Genomic DNA, 25038 nt, shown 5'->3' on the forward strand with positions numbered 1-25038 from the left:
TTTTGTTATTACCTTGAATCTTGACATATTTGTACTACGAACTCATCGCTCCCACGGTATTGATTCGATATCTAAGGACTTTCATTTCCTTTGAATAAAATATTCTCCAAGGTAGCCTACTATATCTCTATTTATCATTTTACAGTTTTTAGAATGGAGTAGTTATGAGGTTTTCTGCGAGAAATGTCCAACTTGTTCTCATCCTGTTCTTATCTTGGACAGAATTCACTTTCTGTAGAGGAATATATACTCCCAAATCCGAGTACATAGTTTCTAAAGAAGCGCGACCGAAGAATGTGACGATTTGGACCCTCTCAAGGTTGGCCTTCCCTGAGGGAACTTGCATTATCCAATAATATGCACAAAGGAGGGATTGTCCATGGCTTAATATGTGAATTATTTATCCTCAACTACTATCAAGACAAAACAGGTTGTGCGTGTATTAAAAGCTCATGCCATTCCGTCATCGAATCCTTCAAATCTTTTTACAACAAGCCGAAAAGCGCCACCAAGCCAGCCGCAGCCACCGAGGCCGCCCCCGAAGCCCTCATTTCCGAAACAGCCGCACCCGTGAAAACCGCCGACGAGGAGGGAGCAGAGGAAGAGGAGGAGGTGGAATTCGACACGGAGTCATCGCCGATCACACCAGTCGCATTCACCCCGGAAACATAGGTCGTTCCGTTCCGCGAGTACGACGTGCCCACATTCAACCCATAGGGCGCATCGTAGGGGAACGGCGAGGTGTAGTTGTAGGTGGGCTCCTGGCCCTGATAGGCGTCCACGACGGCGGGCAGAACCCCGTAGCCCGCCGAGCAGGAGGCGTTGGTGGCGGGGATGGGCCAGGTGGGCCGGTACTGGGAGTAGTCGGCCTCGGAGAGGGGGCCGGGCAGGGAGACATTCACGAAGAGGTGGGTGTTGTCGACCGCCCAGTTGGTGTAGCCGACCTTGTCGGCCACGAACTGGATGATGTTGGCGCCGCAATCCCAGCGGCCGAGCGAGGGGAGCCCCCAGTTCGCCGAGGCGGTGGCGATGGTCGAGTAGTGAGTGTAGACGGTGTCGTCCTCGGTGCCGATCAGATGCTCGGGGACGGCACCGCCGAGCAGGACGCTGAACACGCGGTTACGCTCGGCGTACGCCTCGCTGGAGGGGACCCCGTAGGTCTCGGTCTCGTCGAAGGTCAGGAGCAGGAGGGTGTTGTCCCAGAAATAGGTGTTGTTCATCAACTCGGATACAAAGCCCCGGAGCCATTGGGAGCCAAAGGTGATGTTTGTGTCATGCGCATCGTTGGTCATGTCTGTTGGGAGATGTTAGGCATGCTTCCTTGGGATCGGATAGCCCAAGACAGATTGACTTACTAGGGGTGATAAAGGCCCATTGCGGGAGTACGTGGTTATTGAGGTCGTCGTAAAAGGTCGTGAAGTTTTTGATCAGGCGCAGAGCGGTGTCATTACTGCTGATCGAGTCGAAGGAGACCAGGGGATTATGCTTGCGCATGTAGTCATTGGCGTAAGTCACCTGGTTGGAGAAATTGTATCCCTGGAAACCGGGAAAGGGCATATGCTCCTGGTACTCGCCCCACGAGATGCCTTTGGTGTTCAGGAGGTCGGCAATGGTGGAGACATTGGCGGGGATGTCATGGAAATCATCTGCGTTATATTATCGTTAACGTCTGTTATCAAGAACTTGAAGAAGCGACAGTGGACTTACCATTGTCCATGCCATAGTTGTCTCCACTGGCAGCAGCAACATAGTTGGGCTGCGAAGGATGACCGGTACCATAGTAGTTGGTCAAGGTGATACCCTTACTGGCCAGCCATTGCTGGTTGGTATCGTTGGCAGCATTCTCATAGTCCTGCAGAGGGAACGTGAGCTTCAAATCACATACACCAGAAAGATGAAAATACATACCACATTCTCCAACCAGATCTGGTAGAAGCGGTCGTAGGCCTTGCCAGTGACATTGGAGGTCCAGGTCAGAGGGACCGTCGTCGCCTGAGCTTGTCGAATCTCAGACAAAGAAGGCTCCGTGGTGGTGATGGTGGCACCAGTGACCAGACCGGCCAGGGCGACAAGTGCAGCGACTGATGAAGCCATTGGGGTTGATCTTGCTGAGGAAGCTGAGGACGAAGGCAAGAGGAGAGATCCATTTGAAGGGAGACGGCAGCGACTTAAATAATGGTGCCAGTTTAGTCTCACGCGCGCATCTGGCGATTCAATTCATTCAGTAGGACTTCTTACCTACCCAGTACCGTCCTAGTACTACTATCTACCACCTTAGGGCTGGGCACGTGCTTGACAGGAACAAACCAATGGCATGTGGAGATTGGTAGCACGTTTCTGACCTTGACTCTAGCTGAGTGGGGCGTGGCGGGGCGGGCGTGTGCTTATGCCTGCTCAAGCATCTCACTAGACAAACCACCAGCCACTAGTCATGGCAAAATGGCACATGTGGTCGTGTGCAAGGATGGATCAAGGATGTGGTCTTGTGCATTTGCCATTCTCGTCGACAGCCATTGGACAGAGAAATCCGTCTTCCGAGGAACTTCCGGAGTCGGCCCTGGCAGGCGGCGGTCTCCTGATATCCGAGCTCGTGCGACCGACAGGTCCCGCAGCAGGGCTTGAGCCTTTGGGGGAATATTTCCATATCTCTGAACCAGACAGTGCTAAAAACGTGCATCCGTTTGGCGTCCTCGGCATCTAGCTTTGCATCACGTTTCATAGCACTTTTCACTGCTCTAATTCAGCGCATACGACCATAGGGTGTAGAAAGTAGGGCGTCCTGTCCACTCAGCCGTCCTTAAACCATCTATTGAACGGGGTTGAGTGAATGAGCTGGTTTGCTAGTCAACCAGTAAATTCTTCTAAGCATTACATACGGTGTGCTGTACCTGGTTATTCAATACTTTTTTTTCCTGTCCGACATACTCAATTCTCAGTCAACAACTTGAAAAAGGTGACCCTATGCTGAGAATCACCTGTGTCACGTGATCTCCCTCGGGCTTTTCCGGGAGCAAGTAAAGAGAGGGACTGATAAGCTCCACAAGACGGGTACGCAGTTATAACAAGAAGAGATGAGATTCATATAGAAAGTCAATGAAGAGAAAAGACAAAATAATTTTAAAACAATATGGCCCAAGGAAGGATGAGTGAAAGTTTAAACCAAAGGCCAATCTGCAGAGTGACGGCTGTTGTCAGATTCACTTACCTCGGTTCCGCTTAGAATATCGATCCGCTTTCTCTGGTTACCGAGTCTGATGACCGCAGCTCGTACAAAGAAAAGCTACTCCGTCCACTGACCATGATGATTGCGCAAAACAAGTCCGCTTCTATAGCAAAGCTCCAAAACCCAAACCCCTGGATTTTTCGAACTCTGTTGGTTCTCTTCTTGGCATTGTCTCCGAGGACAAAGACGAAAATGGCCCCAGCACTCTTCTTTTACCTTGTTCGTTGGCTAGCCAATAGCGGTAGATGTTGGAACCCCGGTTGTCGTTTGAGGCCTTGGCCAGGCCCTGAGCTCCCCGGATGATCGCCGCTGCTCCAACTGGAGGGCTAATGGTAGCCCTCGGAATTAGTTTTCCTCGTATCTGTGACGTGGGATTCTGCATGCTTTGTTATGGACCTCAGCTTGGCACACCGATAGGGACCCTTTGTCTACCCTTGACATATTTCTGTTGCATACAATGACGTTGTTTATAAGTTGCAGAAGGCCCCCCCTCCCCCCGCGTAACTCAGAATCATGTACCCATCAACATTAACGAACTACTCAATATACCATGTCTCGTCTAATCCTCCTCATCAGCCTCGTCGTAAGCCTGCTGGGCAACTTTTGCTTTGCGAGCCCGTCCAGGACCCATGCTGTGGCTGCACGGACTCACAAACGCGCGGACTGTACTCCCACCCTCACCGGGCTCGGGGAGAGTTCGTCGGCCGAATGGATCCTGGGTAAAAAGCCCACCGGACAGCAGGTCCTTGTATCATTGAGTGCCGACAAGCAGGTCCTGCAGGTGCGATACCCGTCTTACAAGGATTACCAATATCAAACGGTGAGTGTGTGGCTGGGAACCAGTCGACCGACCGATACCAACCCCGGAGGCTATCCGTGGGGCTCGAACAAGGGATCCCCGCGGTGCACGGTCGCGGGCGCCACCGCATCCTGCGATATCCCGCTGAGCGAGGTCCTGCCGAATGACAACCGGTGCCCGGACAAGACCATCTACATTGTGACGCATGCCAGCGTGAAAAGTCCCACGCTGGGTGCCGAAGGTGGAACCGCTGGCGGCAGCCCCGCGAGCCCGACCAGCTCTGCCGTCCCTGCGCAATGCATCAAGACATCCTGTAATCCCTGGTTCACCTTCTGGAGCTTCACCACCAAGTGTGAGTGCGACGATGGCGGACAGTGGTGCGATTTCGGCTCCGCGTTCGGGCATTCAGCGTCCCCACCAGGGGTCGCACTGGAGTGCAACCCACCCTGGGGATGGTCGAACCAGATCGACTCGGCCCCGCTCGGGGGAACGCTGTGGGTGGGCGGTCTCCCCAACTACAACGATATCAACGTCAACGCCGTCAATGTCGGGCCCTTCACGGCCTTTTTTGGGGACAGACAGGTCCATTTCAGGTACGTCGTGGACGTCGACTACCGACTGACCGCCGTCCATGCGCATGTCGCCTGTTCACCGTCCCTCACCACGTGTTCCCTGGACCAGTATGCGATCAAAATCGACGGTTTGGCGGTCCAGGAGTATGAGACCCCTTCAGTGTCTGTGGACTGCAACAAGCCGTATATCATTGTGCATGCCAGGATCCAGAAGAAGAAAACGGAAACGACATGCCCTTCTCCCCGGAACACCGGTGCGCATTGAATTTGTTGACTTGCTCGTAGGAGGATGGGGGGGGGGCTGGAAAGCAGTCAAAGAGCAGTGCTTTGGGAATTTCTGAGTGTGGCATAGGAAGACCGCCGAAACAAACAGGAACAGTCCCTGAAAAAGTTCTAGCGCATTGCTTTAATGCTTGTTCAGGTTGAAGCATGTTTTGTAATGTCGGAGACGAGGCCGTTCCACCTGGTTCCATGTTATGTGTTTTTTTTTAATCCGCTAATCAGGATTGATTATGCGAGGCACAGTTCAAAAGTACGGGGCTCTCTTCCAAGTCAGGTTGTACGTTTGTGAAACTTCTTTGGTACATGCATCATGATCTACTCGTAGTGAGTATAAAAGGTTGTAAAGCGGTCCATTGGGTCAGCTGATCTGAGCGGTATAGACTTAGTATCTTCTAACCGCGTTGAAGCGACGCGCCAGGAGAGTAGCCCCAGAACTGATGTCACCCGACTGCCAAGCCCACAATTCGTATTCCACGGTTACGCTTCCACTTCAGACACCGCGCAAATGCTTCTCCTCGACATCCGACCGGCAGATAACCCAGTACGCGTCCAGTCCACATCTTCTTCATTACAAAGATATAATGTACACAACTATATCGACAAGATAAAAGAAACACGTCCAGCCAGAGCCCAAAGAACGGCCAAAAAGGATATCTGGACAGATGCCTGGGGTTTTTCGCCTATCCATCCCCTCACTCATCCTCACCCATAAGCTTAGGAAGAACCACCCGACTAAGCGCGATATACCCCCCGACGACGCAAGCCGAGCAGCCCAGTACTCCGCGACTGCTGCGCCGTCGTCGTCGCCGTCTGGCTCGCCGCGGTGGCATCGAACGCCCAGATCGCCTGGAAGCAGTGGGTATCCACCTGGGCCTTCTGGTTGTTGGCCTGGGCGTTGTAGGAGCTGTTGGCGGGGAAGAGGCCGATGATGTTGTAGAAGTATGCCTGGCGATGGTCGGGTCAGCACGTATTCATCCCCCACGCCAGCAATCGAGACGAAGAGGGAGTACCTACATCCACAGCACTTTCCAGCGTGCGCACGTTCGACGGCACGCGATCCTTGGTCGACTCATCGAGGGACTTCAGCTTGGTCGCGCTGGTCGAGAAGGCGTCCATGAGTTCGAGGAGGGATTGGACGAACTGGACCACAGTGCATTAGTACATGGTTCCTTTTTCAAGCGGGAAGCAAAGCAGCCGCTTACGTTGGAGTACCCCTCGTACACCAGCTGCTGCTCGGCCTGGTCGGCGATGACGGGGGTGTTGGTCATGAAGTTGACGTTCTGGAGGACCTCGATGACGATGGTGCTCATTTCGGCGTACACGTCCTAGACTCCGGGCAAATGATCAGACCATGTATGTGGATGGGACCTTAGGCAACCACACTAACCTGAATAGGGGAAGCGTCCGCGGTGGAATTAATCTCCAAGACCAGATCCTTGGCGGCGAAGCCTTGCTGCGCCAGCTCGTTCAGCGAATTGGCGATTTGGTCGGAGGTCAGGGCGGCGAGGGCCCAGTGCGCGCAGGCGCAGAGGGCGATGATTACAGACAGAAAGCGAGTCATTTCGGTTGTTCACGAGGAAATGAGGGACTGAGTTAGACAAATTAGTTGAAAGAGTGGATTGGTGGATGAAATCCAGGGAATGAGGAAATAAATGAATGACAGTCGTGTTGCTCTGAAAAGAGTGGCAGAACAAGCTACGACAACAGCAACAGCAATAGCAACAGCAAGTGTGGAAGGTTGAGAGAATTCAGGTGAGCAGCTCCCCTTGCCAAAAGGAAGGGCGCCTCGTATTGTTTATATATGTGCGGGGGTGACACCAATTGATCCGCTCCCCTGAATAATGCATGGACAATTTAACTAGTCTGGAATGGGGGCCCTTGACGGGCTGTGAGTCTGTGACCCCTGTTCTCCCTAGTCCGCATCGAGCTGGACGCACGGACTCATTCCGCCATTCCCCGCTGACAGCCAGCATTAGGTAAATTATGTTGTTAAGTTGTTGTTCGATTAAGTGGCATCTGCATATACGTGAGCTGCCATTCAACATCGATCAATAAAAATTATATTCAAGCAGCTAAGTCAGCTGCGAACCACAAGATAATCTAATCATACAATGCCCCATGGATGCTATGAACTCACTATAGACAGCAACATCATGCCCCGGGAAAAATGCACCCGGATATATCTTCAACGATTAGTAACCAAACAAGACAAACGAAGCCAAGACGCACGCTAGCCAGGCAAGAAGACAAGAAAATGAGATAATCTAATCACAACCACGCAGTTCAATGCAATTAAGACAATCAAGGTTTCGAAAGCTGTTCTTTGCGGTAGAAGAAGAGGCAAAGCACATTGATGGAGAGCATCAGCAACAGACACACCCAAAAGTCGGCCTTGCTCAGCCCGGCGGCCACACCCGCCGAGAAATCCGGGAAGACGTTGCCGGGGCCGAGCTTATCCGGCGCCGTGGCCCGGGCCAGGATCGTCGCCACCGACCCGACCACCTGCGCCGCCAGGAGGGTGAAGGTGACGTGGAAGCGAGTCATGGTGTTGAGGAGGATCATTCCGAATCCTGAGATGGGTTAGTTTGCGATTCTGGGGTGATTTGATGCGATTGTGGGTGGGGTAGGAAGGAGACTTACCAACACCCTGGAGACTGTCCAGCACTCCCAACCAGAGCCACAAGGCTCTTCCAAGGATGGCCCCGGCCACTGGACCTCCCGCCCAGGGGATATACGTTGCGATGTTGGAGGTAGACCACAGCATCTGCGCCCAGCGCGGGGCGCCGAGACCAATGGCGAAGATTGGAAGGAACCAGGCATGTCGTTTGGAAAGGACGTGGCAGATCCACAGGGCAGCCGCCCAGACCCCAATGAAGAAGAGGAGAACCAGCAGCACAATGTGCCACACCTTGGCGTGTTTACTGGACCAGAGGTATAGCCAATTGCGACCGTACGGAGCCGAGAGCCAGTAGTTCGAGATGAACACCATGTAGAAGAACCACTGCAAGATTGGAGATTAGAACTAGGACGGGCTGCAGAGAAAGCGGGGAGGGACATACAAGAACGATGCGACGCCGGAAGAGCGAGAGGTAGAATGTCGGTACTCGTCCGGGCGTTTGGCGGTAATACGACGGCAGGCCAAAGAACACCAAGCCTCCCAGCAGCCACAGGAAACACGCGAGACCGACGCCAATACCAAGCAATGCGTGCGGATTGGTCATGCTGAGGCTGAATCGCATGCTGCCCTCTTGGTTGAGACTCGCCATCCAACTACCCCAGTACCAGAGAAAACTGATGCAAAGCTGCTGGCTGCCTTGGATGACGGTGGCTCGGTAGATCCAGGAGCTAAGCGGCGCTCCGCCTGGACAGAGGTGTCAGATATATTGTGTCCCTTCAAACCGCAGTTGTGCATCCACATACCTTCATCTCCAAAGTTGAGAGCAAAGAAGATCGATCCGCTCGAAGAGGCAAACGAGTAGAACCCCGTTCCCACATTCTGCAGCCAGGTTTGGCTCGCACCGCCGGAGATGGGACCGGCGAGACCGACGAAGAGAAAGGCAAACCCGTACATCTGTGAATATTTAGCTTCGATGCTCTTATTCCCGACTAAACAAGAGACATACCAGGAAAGGAATGGTCAACACATAGACCGACGGCATCAGTCGGAAGGCCATCCACCATACAATCGACGACCCCAGATAGATGGATGCGAGCGCGTACAGTTTCTCTGCCGTCTCTCCGATCTGCCCATTCAGAAGCGTGATCTGATAGGAGTTCAAGGCGAGGATTTGACCCTATCGTATCCTGTCAGTCGATTGCATGAAACAAAAAGAATAGGATCGACAGTGGGAACTCACAATGGCCAGAACAATCGAATAAACAGGCCAATCGCCGATCTTCATCAACATGAACCGCTTTAACCCCGTAGGGGGCACATAGTCCTTGGGGAGGAGGAACTGGCCCGCATTCGGATCCTCCACCGGACCCATCAACCCGGGAGTCGGCGGGGGGCTGTTGTCATTGACCTTGAAGCGGAAGACCGAGGGCGACGGCGAGGGCAGCGGCGACTTGCCCAACTTGACGTCGCGGTAGCGATTGAACCAGTCCTTCTCGCTCTTCTCGAGGAATTCCTCGATGCACAGCTGGTCCTCGGAGTTCTTGCCGTTCAGGTCGGCCAGCTTCTTCTCGAACTTGTCGGCGTACTCGTTGTTGACGTCCGTGAAGAAGGGGCTGACCTTCTGGAGGTTGTAGTCCTGCTTCTCCTTGACGATGTCGTCGACACTGACGAGACTCATCATGGACAGGTTCGGTCTGCGACCCAGTAAGCCGTCTTCGGGGCCGGCGCCCAGGGTTGGGGTGCTGGCGCCCGAGTTGGCGAAGTGGGGAGGGGTGTGCGGTGCGACCGACATGTTTTCGAGCTCTTCGCCCTCGTTCTCGAAGGAGTACACCACCCGAGGTCCTGCGCGAGGGATCGAGGACAAGGGTCGACGTCTTGCTTCGGTGTCGGTGTCAGGATCGTTACTGGCCAGACTCAGGTTGGAAGGCAGGATTGCGGGCAGTGAGGGCACGCGGCTGTGGCCGGGTCGGGGTGCACCGGGTCGCAGATCGGCGTTGATCGCCCGGCTGGGCGGGCGTGAGATGGTCGAGCTGCGGGATCGGCTGTGTTCGCGACTGGTGTCGGGGCTCAACGAGAGGTGCATGTTGCGACTGCGATCGGGCACCAAGGTACTGGTGCTGGAGATTCTCCAGGAGCTGCGCTCGTTGCGCTTGGAGTGCTTCTCGTGCTTCCGGATCGAGGTGGTCTGCAGAATGCCGAGATCCTCGACCCACTGCGCTACAGGGAAGCGCTGCTTGCCGGACCGGGCGCGCATCAATGCTCGTGTCTCTTGGGAAGATCGCAGGGCATCGTTGATAGCCAGCTTGAATTGGTGGGTGAGGTGCTTGGTTGTCATCGATTCACTATACTTTGTTTAGTTGCATCGACTTGCGTAACGTGTCTGGGAGCAAGAGACTCACATCGTGAACCACCATCCAGGCATTTGTCCGAGACCACCGACGCTGTTGACACAATAGTTAGCATTGACAGTCAAACTAGGGCTGACGGTTCATGTTACCGTGATCCGACACCCAAAGCACCCTTCCGCCCAAACTCCACAGCCACCAGGCCAAAGGGTTCATCACGCGAAGGAATCAGAGCGAACTCCGCACCACTGAAAATAAACGGCGGCAAGGCCGTGAACTCCGGCTTGGAATACACGCGATCGGGGTACAGCTCCATGAGCCGGTTCAGCTTCAACGCAGCAAAGCGTCCATAGAGATCGATGACCGGCCCGATACAGATCAGCTGAACCTTGGGGTGAGCGTCAAGGATCGAGGGGAAGATATCCGCGATCAGGTCTACTCCCTTTTGCATCGACCACCGTCCAACAAAGACGAACAGCTCAGCTCCAGGGTCCACCTTGAGCCCGGCCCATTCCTGCGCCTGTCTTTTGAGCGGGGCACGGCTGGCTTCGAACTCTGCATCGATAGTCACCTCCTCCGGATTTTGATTCGCGTTATTATCCCACTCGGCGAGGTCAGAGGGGTCCGGGTTGGGAAGAGCACCGATGCTCTTGAGTCCCCAGAAGATCGGATACCGGGCGTAGGATCTCTTGCCGTATTTCTTCGAGACACCCACGGCGCCGAACCCGTTCTGGTGGATCTTGAGGTAGTTGGCCGCGCAATGGAGGAGGTTGAACACATCCCCGAACTGCACGTACTTCTTCACCACGGCCTGGTCGAGATTGAACACCTTGCACACTTCTTGGATCTGCTGGACGGTTTGCATGGGCCATAAGCCCTGGAATTCTGCATTGTGGAGGGACAGACAGCATGGGATTGTGCGAGGAAGAAGATAGAGGGGGGCGGCTGCGCCGTGGTAGTCGTTGATGTGGTAGAGGTCGATAGCAGGGAACCGCTTGATGGCTTCTGCAATGCATTGGTTCCAGGCAGAGTAGAAAATAGCGGAATCCAGGTCATCCATGCGTGCGGGGTAGGGGTCGGATTTCGACTGGGCTCGAAAGACGGGCGCGTCGAGCAGAACATACGTGATGTTGTGAAGCCGGTGGTACTGGACGTCGACTTGGTACTTGTTCCCAAGCACAGTGACGACCATGGGCTCCTGCGGATCGTCGCGGGGGTAATCCACCCCTCCCACACAGGGGACCACCCAGATCAGATCTTGGTGCGACAGGTGCTTGCCCATCAGCTGTGCCATCACTCCCAGTCCACCAATCTTGATCTTGATGGCCCAGTCCTCGATGTCGTACTCCATTGTAGCGATAAGCACGGTGCGTCGGCGGACATCCACCGTGGCACCGATGACGCTGCCGCTGTCAGACACAGACGGACTGACATTCGCGCGACCGATCGCGGCGGCATTCGCTTCGCCGTCATAAGGACGGCTCCTTTTCTGGAAGACACCGATGAGAGGTGCAAAGCTCGAGCGCTTCTCCGTGACACCGATCTGGTTGAACTTGACCTGGTAGAACGCTTTCAGGTACATGTACACCGCGCCGATTGCGGTCGAGATAGGAAGGACAGCCAACAGGATGAACAGGGCCAGCTGCACCCACCGCGACCCCGTCGGGGTGGCGTAGACCCTGAGGTCGCTGTCATCCACGGACAATTTGAAGGACAGATATGGGGATGGGGGCGGGATGGTGACGTTGAAGACATTGCTTAGCAGGGTGATAGGGGGCACCTGATCCAGCACGTTGTCGCCATCGAGATCCCCAAAGACCTGCGTCTGATCCAGCGTTCCGTCCTCGTTGATGCCCCAGGCATTGAAGGCAACCTGGACGGGCCACTCGCCCATAAAATTGATCTCCCATCGACCGGTGAGGTTGCTGAGAGTCATCTTGTTCGAGTAGCCGGCGTCGTAGCCGAACTGGTTGAACTCGCCCTCGATGAAAAGGTTGGGGAAGCGCCGCGGGGGCCTGTACTCCCACTGGCTGTCGCCGTGCTGCCAGTGGTCACTGCTCCCGGCCAGCTTGCTCCAGTACTGGGCGATGATGTGCTCCCCATCCCAGGCTTGTCGCGCAGGCCCGCTGAAGTTCTTGCTGGGGATCGAAGTGTTGAACCCGGTGTAGGTCATCCAATCACTGAACGTGGCACCAAAATCCAGCGAGTAACGCCACTTGTCTGCACCAGGGGCTTGTGGCCGCACGGATAGAGCCCCTGAATCAGAGGATGGGACTTCAAATAGGAGTGTTCGGCTGTAGTTGGCTACTTGCGGCCAGACCATGGGGTTGTCTAGCTTTCCGACGCGGAAAAGGAAGTGGTCGACGGACTAATAGATCCAGTTAGTCTCTGCACATGGTGAACGTGGGTAGTGGAGCTTGTACTCACGTTGGTGGATGAGTTTCCATTTTTTGTGGTCACATTGCTAACAGTGACCTGATGAACTCCCGGGTACACGTTCGACAAGTCGGCCTCGTAGCTGAAAACACTAGTGAGTGCACCCGGCCAACCTGCCACTTCTTTTTCCGCAAAGGATTTGCACGAGACGGAGCTGTTGTCCAGCTTGGGAATCTCGTCGTCGAGCGCCTTCGACGCGATCGTCAGCGACCTAGTGATCTCGTCACAATCCATCTCCTGGGAGAACTCAAAGCCGATCCGCACAGTGTCGCCAGCGGTGCTGTTGGGCACGAGACGCGCGTCATGTCCCGGGGTGAAGCTTGTGATGTACGGCGAAGGCTGCAGGAATTTGTTCTTCGGGACGAAGGCCTTGAAGCCCCATGCTGGCATTGTAAGGTTAGGATAACACCCATTCGGAAGCTTCGACCCTTCCAATCTGCTCATAGTCAGTAAGAGCACCAATACCCAAGTTCCCACGGGGGACTACCATACCCAAGCGTCTTTGAACTGTTGACCAGCGTGTACTCATCGAACGGCGGAAAGAGGTTCTTGACCGTGGTGCCCGCGGGGAACGGCGAGATCAACGCGTCCTTGGCGCTGCAGTTGAATTCGTGATGGACCGTTTGGTTATCGTTCGCATACAACAACCAAACACTCTGGTTGCCCTGGCCCTGGCCGTCGAAATTCTGCATGTCGGCAAAGCGCGAGCGCAGTACGCTCCACATGCCTGTCTCGGTCGGCGTCCCGTCACTACCAGGCAGATAAATGTCAAAGGTGTGGTTGGACAGCTGTTGCAGGTACCAGCCGTCGTTCAGCACGGGATAGTTCTGCCGCATCTCGAACATCAGCTTGATGAGGCCCCGCACGGGGTGCGAGGGGTCCCGGTGATCGAGGCTGACGGAGTCGTCCTCGCAGCCGGTCAGGGCGCTCTCAAACGGCATGTCGTAGTATTTGGACGCTCCGATCTTGTAGCATCCGTGCATTTGCCATGCTTGTGCGGAGGACATGGGTCCACGGCCAAAGACTATTGCAGTGTTAAGGATCAGGGCCTGCTGGACAAGAGACGAGATAGGAATGTCTTACTGTAGTTATCCGCCTGATTGTCCAGGACGTAGAAAGCCTGCTCCTCGCCCCAGGAGAGGATAGGGATTCCGGGCATGAGCAACGAGACAACGTACATTCCGAGATTCTGCTTGTGTGTGCCATTGGCGATCGCTGGCCACCGAAAGACATCCTGGTTCGTGACACCGAACAGGTGACGGGGGTCGAATTTACCGGTGATCGTGTTAACCATGTCGTTTGTCTGCACAAGACCATTCCAGGTTTCTACAAAGTTAACCGGTGGGTCGCCTTCAGCCGTGTAAACACCGTCCAACCTGAATGCAAGCAGTTGTCAACCTCAACTGGCCTCTGAAAAGAAGGAGAGGGGGACTACGAGGGAAGCGGGGACTAACCCTAAGAACCGACTCAATCCACGATACAAAGTGTAGTGAAAAGCAGCCCCGTCCAAGGCGGATCTTTCAGCCCGTCGCAAGAAAAGATCCCGGGTTGCATTGTTTGTCTTGTTGGTCATCATGAAAGCTTCCGTCATGTTGGAGATGGTTTGATTTGTCTGGTGACCGCGACCAATGTACAGCGAGCCAAAGGCGTTTCCCGCCACGATTTCCCCGGGGAGGTAGAAGTTGTCCTTGCCCACCTCCTGGGCGCATTCGCGCATCGCCTCCGACCACTCGCCCAGGGAGTCCAGGGTCACTTGCAGAGCCTTGTCCACGCGATAGCCATCGATGTCCAGCATCTGAATGGTCAGGCACGAAAAATGTTTGATCTTCGCCAGAACGTCCGGTCGCCATCCGCGCAGACGGTCCTGCACGAAGGCGAACTTGGAGATCTGCCCTTCCCATTCGGAGTAGTTGCCAAACGCCGCGACTTCGCCATACTAGAACAATAGCCATGAGGGATTAGCGCGACCTGACACCTTGAAGGCAGTAGGGAGGGTAAGGCGAGGGGGAGGATTTACCTGATCAAACTCACTATTCCGACACGAAGCACCCAGAGTTGTGGTGGTCAAGCCAGTTCCGTCATCATCCCAGAACCGCGGATACTCCCAGGGACATTCGGCCTCGACCTCGTTTCCGGGCTGGAAGTCCCAGTACCGACGATCGTACTTCCATACATAGTCATACTCGTTGGGGTTGATCGGCGCGGACCTGTTCAAGAACCCCTGAAAACCGACAAGATCGCCCATGCTGTCCCCACCACGATTAGCTGATGACACTCCAATATTTCCCGGATCTGGATCATCACACTTACGTCGCGAAGGTATTGTCGAACAGAACGTAGATGCCCCGTCGATGAGCCTCTGATATCATGGTGCGCCAGTCTTCGATCGTCCCAAAGTGATGATCCATGAGCGTCAGATCTAGAGGCGAGTATCCATCCGCACCCCAGGGCCAGTTGATGTACGGTGTGCCAGCGAGGTAGACGCCCTAAGCTTTGGTCAACTTATTCTAATCAACATTCATTCCGACGGCAGCAAGCTTACCTTGATCCCCATACCCTGAAGATAGTCGAAAGTATCGACCAGACCAAGCACGTCGCCGCCATGGCGGAACTGGTTGGAGGTCAGGATGTGTTCCCACTGCGTACCATTCGCATCGTCGTTACTCGGATCACCGTTCACGAATCTGTCGAGGAAGATGGTGTAGAAAGGGAACCGCCAGTTGTCCGGTGAGGGGTTGTAGGTGTGGCCATCCCACAGACCCGAGTAGTCGAGAGGGTCTGTCGCTGTCTGATTCTGATTGAGATTCCAGTTTACTTCTTCTTCAAGGTAGGGCAGGGATAGTGCAAGACGAGTTACCAGTGCAACGATGGCAAGGTAACGAATGATGGGGTTGAAAAGCTTCATGGCGCACAGTGAATGCCACTGCTATAGTGACATCCACGGAGCAGCACACTGTTGGAAGCCTCGAACTGCGGAGGGAAAGAAGCAAAATCTCCTAGGAACTCATACAAGCAGCAATAAATCCAGCGTGAATCAAAGAGAGTGCAAAAGGTATCTCATGGAGAAAAAGTGATAAATTGGCTGAAATATTCTCAGAAGCGCAAGATGAGCTTGCGAAGCATGTTCGCGTAGATAACGAACCCTCCGCAGCGATAAGGCGATCCATACCGTAGTCATGTACAGCCTCCATGCGCCGACACCGAGTGAGGCAGTCGAAAACAACGTCCTAATTTTAGCGGCTCTGTTGGAGGCAACAAACGCCATCTTTTCGGGGGTGGGTCTCTTCTCCAGCATGTTCGTTATCCCAACGAAATTTTCAGCTGAGAGACAACCACGCCACCTTGCTCGGGCCTCGACACCCAGGTTCCAGGCCCAAAAGAGACGCCTCATGTCTCGTATGGACTGGATCTGACATGCATCGAATATAGGTCACTTGGAGTGGTCGAAATGGGCTGGCCGAGTGTACGAGGTGGGTCTGTATCAGTTGCTCCTCGCCCATTCCGGCGGGGAGATCCTCCTTACAGCTCATGCACCGGACAACCCATGGGGAGGAAGAGAGGGGAGGGGAAAGGATGATTCATGCAAGTCGATACAGGTATATATTGATATATGTTCAACATCGAAGCTTGAAGGGTTCTACGATGGTGTTCATCATACTGAGTTGGAAATGGCTGCAAGGGCAAATTTTCCCATCCGACAAGTCATATATCTCTAACCCGCGGATCGGCGAGAAAACCATCAATGGGACCGTCAGTACGGAGTACCCCGTACACAGTATGTACGGGGAGTACGGGAGGAGTCAGTGAAATGTATGCCCGACCGGCTAGCACGCCCTCAATGAAACACGTCATAGGCGATAACTTAACTTCACCAACTAACGAAGTTGACTTAGCTGATGCTGATACATGGCCTTTTGCGGACAAAGGAAGCGAGCCAAGGAGAAAAGCCCAGAACACAGGATCGGATGGAGAGATAGTCCGGGTTCCAGGTTGTGATTTGTGATAGCTAACTAGGGCAGATAAGGAGCCGACTGTCCCGTCGCGGGAATGGCGGGATTTTCCCAAGATTGGCAGTGCCGGGGAACGAAGAGAACCTTGAGGACAGTAACTGAAGTTGACTATCTGACAGTCGTCTTCTGTCTTGTATCTGGGCTGCCGATCGGGCTCGATGACAGGCTCAGGGCAGACAGAGCTGGTCAACGGGCCGATCCACTCTTCGTTACCGGTTAATACCACGTCGAATACCAATACCTGTATTCCGAATACTCTGTACCCTTCCCGTCCCTTGGGCCAAGATCCTAGGATAATCCAATCTAAAAGCAATCTAATGATCAACATTATTGACTTAGCCAACTGGGACTAATAATTAAGGTATCAATCCTAGGCTGCTAGAATACCAACGTAGCGGTCGCATATATGAGATCTGGTACTCCGTACTCCGTAGATAATGAACTTATATGACTTGATCACCTAGTCACTTAATTTGCGTAGGGCAACTACAGAGTAGAGCATTGCCGACTCCCTCCATCATTCTAACCCCCATACTCTTTCTTTCTCACCGAGTTGGTTATGCTAACGTCACCGATGATGAGCGGGCGGTGGTGGAGAAGGGCGTTGATGGTTGCAGCCACTTTGGCGGACTGGACAGTAAGGGTTGAGGCCGCCTCCAGAGATCAATGGCTCGGTCGCTCCGTCTACCAAATTGTTACCGATCGCTTTGCTCGAACCGACAACTCAACCACCGCCGCTTGTGATGCAGCACAAGGCAATTACTGTGGGGGCTCGTTCCGCGGCATCATCAACAAGCTCGATTATATCCAGGAACTCGGCTTCGATGCAATCTGGATCTCTCCGGCACAAAGCCAAATATCAGAACGAACCGCAGATCTTTCAGGTACGCTCAGGAAACCATGCAACTGTCCCATGGGACTGTGAATCTGCTCCTCAAGACTAACCTAGTCGTCTTCACGGATAACAGCATACCATGGCTACTGGCCCAACGACCTCTATTCCATCAACTCCCACTTCGGTACCTCCAATGACCTCAAAGCTTTATCCTCGGCCTTGCACAGGCGTGGGATGGTGAGTGACCATGGCCATAAACCCGAAAATGTCAGACAAGACTGAAAAAAGCGAATAATAGTACTTGATGCTGGATGTCGTGGTCGGGGATATGGCCTGGGCGGGGAATTCCACCACGGTCGACTACAGCACGTTCAACCCTTTCAACGATCGGAAATATTTCCACGACTACAAACTACTCTCTTCGGACCCCACAAATGACACTTGTGTTTTGGATGTGGGTTTCTCTCTACGATGGTTGCAGGGGATGTGCTAAAAATGGGCATTAGTGCTGGATGGGAGACAATATTGTCTCGCTCCCAGATCTGCGAAATGAGGACGAGCAGGTTCAGCGCATGCTGGGCACTTGGGTCTCGGAGCTGGTCTCAAACTACTCTGGTGAGTTCTATGTTTCATGTGGTGTCTATGATTTTCTCAATAACACCTGTGTGGGTAGTCGATGGGCTGCGTATCGACAGCGTCTTGAACATTGACCCCGACTTTTTCTCGAGCTTCAACAAATCCGCGGGAGTTTTCCTTTTTGGCGAAGGTGCGACAAAGACTGCAGCAGACATTTGTCCACTGCAGTCTGATCTAAACGGACTGCTGAATTATCCGTTGTGAGTACACACACCGATATGTATTCGCAGAAGGAGTGTTGATTTATTTCAGGTATTATATCCTCACCAACGCCTTCAATACGACACATGGCGACCTGAGCGCCATTTTCCAGTCTATTGACTACACCAAGTCACTGTGCACGGTGAGAGTTGGCTGACCCCTGAAATGGTAATCTGAAACTAACTATTGGCAGGACGTTCTGGCCCTGGGAACGTTCACATCGAATCAGGATGTCCCTCGCTTTGGCTCGTATACTTCGGACATATCCGTAAGTTTATTCACAGCCCCCAGTGTGAGGGTGAGCCTACCTAGTCTAATCTTGTGGCCGTCGAATAGCTTGCTCGCAATATTCTCACCATCAGCATGCTGGCAGACGGTATACCCATTCGTATGTTCTTGTTCCAGCTCTCTCTCCACCTACACAACCAGTCCGAAGTACTAAGCGAGTCAACGCAGTCTATTACGGTGAAGAGCAGCACCTATCGGGGGCATTTAACCCGGTGAATCGTGAGGCTCTCTGGCGCACGAACTACTCGATGGATTCGACCTCCCTCCCGTCGCTCGTCCAATCGCTGAACCGCATTCGATCATATGCCAGCGGGGATGGCAAACAGTACACGCTCAAGTCGCAGGCTGGGCGTGACTATCTCTCGTACCTGTCCTTGCCGATCTACAACTCGACCAACATTCTGGCCATCCGCAAGGGCTTCGCTGGCAATCAGGTTGTGAGCGTCGTATCTAACCTGGGAGCCAAGCCCGCCACCAAAGCCACCACCAAATTCACCCTGGGCGCCGACGGCACGGGTTTCCAATCCCGACAGAACGTGACGGAGATCCTTTCTTGCAAAACATTTGTCACCGATGCCAGCGGCAATCTCACGGTTGACCTCAGCTCGGATGGCGGTCCTCGGGTGTACTATCCCACTGACAGCCTGAAGAAGAGCAGCAATATCTGTAAGGATGAATCCTCAACCGGAACCTCGAGTAGCTCGTCAGCCTCGTCAGCAAGCCCCTCGTCCTCCACCGGGGCTCAGTCTTCCTTATTCGGTCTGTCGAGGGAGATAAGGACGATGCTGGTGACGGCAGCCATGGCCACCTCTTACTTAGTCATCTAATCCTGTCAACTGCCCCTCCTTCATCATTCCCTCCTTTGATTCTTTTTCCCCTTTCTTTCTTTTTTTTCTTTTTTTCTTCTTCTTTGTCGATTTGCCGTGTTGGTCTTATTATTAGATGGTCGAGATTCTGCCTTCACGAAGACAGACTACATTTGAGTTTGCTGCTATAATACAATAATTCACTACGCTATAAGACATTAATTCAAGTCTGGGCGCAGTTTTCTGTTTCTCATTGCTTTGTCAATTTGGACCTCGTCGTCCGTAGCAGCGATAGTTTTTGCAGTGTGTGGCTCTGCAACGCATCCACGCTTGTTGAGAGTCCTTAAGCATGTCCTTCAACAGCATGCCTCTATTTCACACGCAACGTCATACATTTGTATGATTGTATGACTATCTCGGGATTTCCGACCGTGCCCAAGCTTCCAAATTTCCGTGGGTCGCCCTGAGTGTCGGGCACAGCCACCAGCTCCCATCGGCTTCGGTTGCCCCAGTTTACAAACCACGGCAGTTTGTTTGACAGTTGGCGCAGACACTGACTTGGCCAATGTCATTTCGAAGGGAAATCTTACCGTCAGGACGGGCTATATATTACAGACGTGACAGAACGATACACACAAAAATAGAATAACAAACTTGATAGCCTCGATTCCCAAGCCTTATCGGCACCGCCGGATTGGAGACTTGCCTTTCTTAGCGCCGCCCTAGCGCTGACATCAGAAGAACCCTGGTTAGTGCAAAGCTTGAGTCCTTTTTATCGGTAAGGGTAATTTACCCCATCTGATTGGGAAGATATTGTGGAATCATCCCAACACAGCATGACAGATCACTGATTCAGTCATCGATCCTTTTAGTCCCCGTTTGTTGTCATTGACGTGGGCACCGGGATGGCGATTGCGTGACTATTCGCCTCTGCTTCAGTCTCCACAGGCGAGGCTCAGCTCGTACTGGAGATCACCTCGTATTGCTGCTCCCTGCTCTCTAAGGCCCAGACAATCTGCGTGTCTCATTCTGTCGGGCTTCAACTGGATTGAAGGGTGTTGACAGTTTGAGTGTTTTCTTCCAGGAGGTACAGATAGCCATCAGCACACTGCACAAGTATTATCTGCTGTATATATAGTTGTATTCCTGGCAAATCGTGAGACGTTCTCTGTAGCTTGACTAGCCAGCATACTCTGTCGTTGTTGCTTCAAAATGCGTTACTCCTTCACACTCGCTTCTTTGGGCCTGATCTCCTCAGCTCTGGCCATCACCATCACTACTCCGTCATCAGATACGGAATGGGACTTTTCCACCCCGAAAACCATCAAGTTTACCAGCGACTCCAGTGATCCTGAGTATATCAGTATCATCCTGCGCAATGAAGATGGCTCCTTTCAGACCAAGTTGGCGGACAACGTGAAGACCTCCGAGGGGGAATACACCACTCAACCCAACCCTAGCATTTCCAACGGGTATGTAGCCTTAGCCGAGAAACATCGTGATTCTCGCCAAGATTGGAATCGCTGAGTTGACTTTGCCTTCGTGGTACCTTAGAGATGACTACGAGATCCAGATCATTGATTCATCAGGGCAGCTCGCCGTAAGCCCGGTGTTCACAGTCGAGAAGGGTGCTTCGAACGATGGTACAACGTCCTCATCCTCATCCTCCTCATCTTCTTCTTCCTCATCCTCATCGACCACTTCATCGTCCTCAACGTCCACCTCCACCACCTCTACCACCTCCACTACTTCCTCTACATCCAGTGAGACCACTTCTACCTCAATCACCACCACCACCACCACTACTCCAGGATCGTCGACACCTGCGTCGTCGATCACACCTTTGTCTTCTTTAGGCAAGACCATACTTCACACACAGCTGCAAGATGACCATACTAACCTGGCTGCTGTTTCCGTCACAGGTACGAGTACCGCGGCTTCGTCGAAGGCTACGATCACTACCGCATCCTTGGCGTCCAGCTCCAACTCGACCAGCACTACCGCGACTGCCGCCGCGCAGCAGTCGGTCGGTGCCGCGGCGTCTACCGCCGGGACTACCAAGGGGGCGCTGGCTCTGCTGGGTGCGGTGGTCGCGCTCTTCTACGCCTGACGCTGATGAGATGCAAGATTATTGAAGCGTGCATGCATGCGCTCATCTCCGTGCTACGGGCGAAGGGGGTTGAAGGACTAGGCTATTACGATCGCGGATTCTGTTATGCTTCACACGGTAGTTTCGATAGACAGTTAGCAAATTGAACATGTTACCATACCGGTGGTCTATGCATCATAAGCCTCAAATTATTGCCAGAATACTTTGATGTACCCCTACGAAGGGGAGTGTTAATTCCTCGATATATTGGCTTGGTTGACTGCGGGGTGTTGGCTACTTTTGATCGCGTAGTACCCTATCTTGCTCAAATCTGCGATACTGCGGAAGAGTCCCCATGTATCACTCCCCTTGTACGACATCGCCCTTCGCAGCGGTTCAAGGTTCATTGAGATTTTATTGCAGAGATATTGCATCGCGGTGTCTTCGGTACTGGACGACAACGGGGTAATAGGTAGCTCTTTCCTACCACGTACAGAGCAGGATGTTTCGATTTCCATTCGATCGGCCGTGGGGGTATCTAGATAGTCGATGAATTACCTAAATCTTTTTACTTCTTTTTTCTCAGCATCCAACCCGCGCGGAAAATGAGATTTGTAACCCATTGAGGGGGATTCCACAGAAGCGGGACCAGCGTGCATAAGTGCACCTGCAGTTTCTCCCACTATCCGGAATTCCTCCGCACACCGCAACTCCTCTTCCTCTAAGCTCAAAAGTTTTCGGTCCTTCAAAGAAGGTTCTTCGGAGATGCAAAGCTTCATCGGTATGTTGGTTGAAACATGCATATTCTACTGGCGAGATTTTGTGATGTCACTTGGTCAGACCTATCGATCCTGGAGCGGCGATATACATCTCACCGCTTTGCGAGCTTTTGCTGATTACGGCCATGTCTTACCTGGTGAGATATGTCAGCTCGTCTGAGTTGCCTATCTCGATAATAACGTTTGCTGACGACAGACAATTTAGAAGCAGAAAGTACCTTCACATCTTACGGTTAGAACTAGCTGCTGTGATCGCATGCCGAAATATGGATAGTGAGCCGAACGGTCGCCGAAAGCCGTCTGACCCTGGTGCTGGGCACACGCCAAGACTAATCAGTTAAGAGAATCCATGAGCCCTCTGGAAGCGCGTGGATTAAGGCATGGTGATTGCTAAATATAAAGAGCAGAAGCAAGGTAGACTCCGTCTTCTGAGACAGCTTCTGAAGTTGGCAACCGCCGCGGATTTTCTGCTTGGACACCGCCTTGATGCGGTCGGGTGCCTTTTTTCCATGCGGACTGCTGCTTGGGAACCTGCGTCAAGAGCCACCTTCCCCTCATCATTATTGGAATTCATTCGCTCATCAGCAGCCACCGTAGAATTCGGCAAGTTGGTCCTGGTCCTGCTTCAGACTTCTGCGGTGCACTGCCAGGTCGGAACTCAAAACAGCAGCACCATTTGTGAGGTTTTCCGCTGCCAAGACGCCCGCTGCTGATGATGGAGGAGTCAATTTGACCTGCCTGCGCGATCGAACCTCGGCAGCCTTTGGCCCACTCTCCTAGGGTTCCAGCAGGAACGGGGCTCTGGGTTTGATTCCATGTGAACTTGGACGCCTTTTAACTGGTCTTATGCCTCGTGAGCACAGTACAGTCAGCATGGGTTTGAAGGAATGACCCTTGAAGTGGGTGCAAGCCACATTGATTCGTCGCGAGAAACAACAGACTCTCGTATACTTTCCCTCGACAAGAGCCTCGCGTCATGGATCGTGGCAAGACCCTGTCGAGATCCTCTCACTCCACCCTGGATAACTGAATGCTTTGTTACTGGCTCACTAATGATTATGATCTTGGCAACGCTCGGACCAGGAGTGGATTATGGATCATGGATCACAGGCCTTATCGGACACGACCTGCCTTATCATCCCCTGTCGGCGGACCAGCTCTTCCTTCGGGCAGACTAGCTAGGCGGTTAGGATTTGATCCTTCATTCAAGCTGAAGACTCGCTTAATGTAAGCTCACGAGTACGATGACTCCAGGAACTTGTATCTGTTCTATTCCTTCAGTAGCGACTGTTGAACGGCCATTCAACTGGGGCGCAATGTTGAGGTCACCCGTGAAAGCTGGCTTTTCTGGTTTGTATACTGTACGTGGTCATGTCAGCAGTCTCACAGCTCACGGCGCTGATGCACAGTACACCATCCCAGCACTTCCTGTCCACGCACTCATCTGAGGTAGGCGAAACAAGTAGTTATACCACCAAGCAGCTGAGTTATACAACGAGATGAATGATCAAGACGAAACGGTTTAGATAGTTAATCAAGCGCTACTAAGTTAACTAGTTTACATTAAGACAAACTGAGGGTAGATTCCTCAGCATCCACGATCCAGTCACAATCTCAATGCGCACCCAAGCAAATACATATCCCATAGGCTGTCTACTATGAGACTATGTGACTATTGCTGGACCCTCCGGTCATCGATCATCTTTTTAGATACTGTTGGTGGCAGGATATGATAAACAGAGATGAGTACCGAATCTTTTCCCTGGCCGACACAGCTAGACAGCAGCTAAGCCGAGCTTCAGGACAGCCGCTACCCACCACGGGGTTAATGCTACACTGATATTCTTCAAAGGTCCCCACCATCTAGTATACTGATTCGCAAAGCAATGTCGTTGTTATCAGGCGCGAATCTAGGCTCAAGCTGCAACCGAAAGCAGATACGTCATGCTTGCACGGTTCTTCGTCATAGACTCCAAGCTACTTGACTGCACCATAACCTGATCGATCAAGATAAGAATCGCAATTTCCAGCCGGCAAGCTTAATCTTCAAAATGACCCCTGCAACTCCACCATGCCTTAGGACGCAGATTTCCTGAGCCCACCAGGCCTCCTGGTCGACGATGACTTCTGCTTAAAGCTGGCCACATTTCGCACGCTGGCCGAAGTCATCCAGGCGACGGAGAGCCTACCAAGTGACGATGATTCCCTTCAGCAGTACGCTGGCTTCTCGGACAATGGCTATCAGATTGTATGAACCAAGATGTTCTCCTGACACCTGCGGCAATCTGCGTGTTGAGCTTTGCTAACACATCTCAACAGCTATACAGTAAACTGGGCCCAATCGCAGACGAGTTTATGACGGTATGGGACTGCGATTGTTAAGCAGATATTGCTTTCTGCTCATCATCTCTTCTACCGACCCTTGTTGTTACGGATATTGTGTGTGTGTGTGTGTGTGTTGCTTCCACTGACAAGCCTCTATCCCAGGTCCGACAAGTCGCCGCCAATCTTTATGTATGTTCTTCCGGTTATATATCCAGTTCGTGATAAAATCCTCATGACATCTACCACGAAACCAGGGACAATACGAGTACACAGGCTACGTGTGTGACAGCGCCCTGGCTCTTTGCTCCACCGCATCTGATGATTATGGTGTGTATGACCGACACAAAATCCTCGTCGCTCTCTTTGCTCCCACTCCTTCATTTCTCCCCCGTCCTCCCTGTGCCTTTCTCTCGGAAACCCACCGCACCTCCTCACCATCTAATCCTTCGTCCCAGGCTTTGTTAAAAGAAAGGAAACAATAAAAAACAGACAAAATCTTCACCGACTTCGAAGCCATGCGGCAGGACCCCACCAACGACGACCTCCGCGACCACGTCCAGCAGGAGGTGTCCGACCGGCTCAACGTCGTACAGATTCTCTGCGACCAGACCAACAGCTGGAGCGCCAATCTGAATACCTACACCCAGCAGGCGGCCGACTGCCAGACTGCCGTGCAGCAGCTAGCTCTGCCATTCCAGGGCTCCACGCTGCAGGACCAACTGACAGCCGAGGATATTGTTTTCCGCAACTTGTTTTCCGCGACCAGAAGGCAATGAATGGCAGTCACAAAGCCTA

At 52.9% G+C, this 25038-nt stretch overlaps 8 protein-coding genes across 8 annotated transcripts; 5 read left to right on the forward strand and 3 right to left on the reverse strand.

Moving 5' to 3' along the window:
• Nucleotides 1-405: 405 nt before the first annotated feature.
• On the reverse strand, nt 406-2120 carry BO95DRAFT_381410 (acid phosphatase PHOa). Its single transcript, XM_025583365.1, has 4 exons — nt 1909-2120; nt 1708-1852; nt 1356-1646; nt 406-1294 (listed from the first exon to the last, which is right to left on the reverse strand). Exons 1-4 carry the CDS (start codon nt 2092-2094, stop codon nt 486-488), a joined length of 1431 nt encoding a protein of 476 aa, XP_025446106.1. The 5' UTR covers nt 2095-2120; the 3' UTR covers nt 406-485.
• Nucleotides 2121-3773: 1653 nt separating this feature from the next.
• BO95DRAFT_511380 (uncharacterized protein) lies at nt 3774-4859 on the forward strand (the record flags this gene model as incomplete). Its single annotated transcript, XM_025591433.1, has 1 exon — nt 3774-4859. One exon carries the CDS (start codon nt 3774-3776, stop codon nt 4857-4859), a length of 1086 nt encoding a protein of 361 aa, XP_025446107.1.
• A 365-nt stretch (nt 4860-5224) lies between these two features.
• On the reverse strand, nt 5225-6672 carry BO95DRAFT_439208 (uncharacterized protein). The gene is made up of 4 exons (XM_025585686.1): nt 6264-6672; nt 6079-6201; nt 5891-6016; nt 5225-5821 (listed from the first exon to the last, which is right to left on the reverse strand). The coding sequence occupies exons 1-4, from the start codon at nt 6435-6437 to the stop codon at nt 5609-5611; spliced, it is 636 nt and encodes a 211-aa protein (XP_025446108.1). The 5' UTR covers nt 6438-6672; the 3' UTR covers nt 5225-5608.
• A 285-nt stretch (nt 6673-6957) lies between these two features.
• On the reverse strand, nt 6958-15349 carry BO95DRAFT_511382 (alpha-1,3-glucan synthase). The gene is made up of 15 exons (XM_025591434.1): nt 14817-15349; nt 14585-14760; nt 14292-14520; nt 13729-14210; nt 13358-13650; nt 12767-13298; nt 12266-12710; nt 9991-12206; nt 9893-9934; nt 8734-9835; nt 8500-8670; nt 8297-8447; nt 7936-8237; nt 7517-7877; nt 6958-7446 (listed from the first exon to the last, which is right to left on the reverse strand). Exons 1-15 carry the CDS (start codon nt 15177-15179, stop codon nt 7178-7180), a joined length of 7134 nt encoding a protein of 2377 aa, XP_025446109.1. The 5' UTR covers nt 15180-15349; the 3' UTR covers nt 6958-7177.
• Nucleotides 15350-16739: 1390 nt separating this feature from the next.
• BO95DRAFT_479260 (alpha-amylase) lies at nt 16740-19436 on the forward strand. Its single transcript, XM_025590100.1, has 9 exons — nt 16740-17168; nt 17253-17356; nt 17418-17573; nt 17626-17734; nt 17793-17955; nt 18008-18098; nt 18150-18224; nt 18293-18344; nt 18386-19436. The coding sequence occupies exons 1-9, from the start codon at nt 16844-16846 to the stop codon at nt 19069-19071; spliced, it is 1761 nt and encodes a 586-aa protein (XP_025446110.1). The 5' UTR covers nt 16740-16843; the 3' UTR covers nt 19072-19436.
• A 452-nt stretch (nt 19437-19888) lies between these two features.
• On the forward strand, nt 19889-21318 carry BO95DRAFT_439214 (GPI anchored serine-threonine rich family protein). Its single transcript, XM_025585687.1, has 3 exons — nt 19889-20522; nt 20605-20693; nt 20973-21318. Exons 1-3 carry the CDS (start codon nt 20263-20265, stop codon nt 21158-21160), a joined length of 537 nt encoding a protein of 178 aa, XP_025446111.1. The 5' UTR covers nt 19889-20262; the 3' UTR covers nt 21161-21318.
• Nucleotides 21319-22380: 1062 nt separating this feature from the next.
• BO95DRAFT_268923 (uncharacterized protein) lies at nt 22381-22687 on the forward strand. Its single transcript, XM_025581568.1, has one exon. The coding sequence runs from the start codon at nt 22428-22430 to the stop codon at nt 22629-22631; it is 204 nt and encodes a 67-aa protein (XP_025446112.1). The 5' UTR covers nt 22381-22427; the 3' UTR covers nt 22632-22687.
• A 1311-nt stretch (nt 22688-23998) lies between these two features.
• Nucleotides 23999-25019, forward strand: BO95DRAFT_354348 (uncharacterized protein; the record flags this gene model as incomplete). The annotated part of the gene is made up of 4 exons (XM_025582211.1): nt 23999-24166; nt 24406-24432; nt 24498-24570; nt 24733-25019. Coding segments are annotated over 4 exons (555 nt in total), but the record flags the coding sequence as incomplete, so codon positions are not given.
• Between the last annotated feature and the right edge of the window lie 19 nt (nt 25020-25038).

This window comes from Aspergillus brunneoviolaceus (assembly GCF_003184695.1).
Source record: "Aspergillus brunneoviolaceus CBS 621.78 unplaced genomic scaffold BO95scaffold_8, whole genome shotgun sequence".
Classification (NCBI taxonomy): Eukaryota; Fungi; Ascomycota; class Eurotiomycetes; order Eurotiales; family Aspergillaceae; genus Aspergillus; species Aspergillus brunneoviolaceus.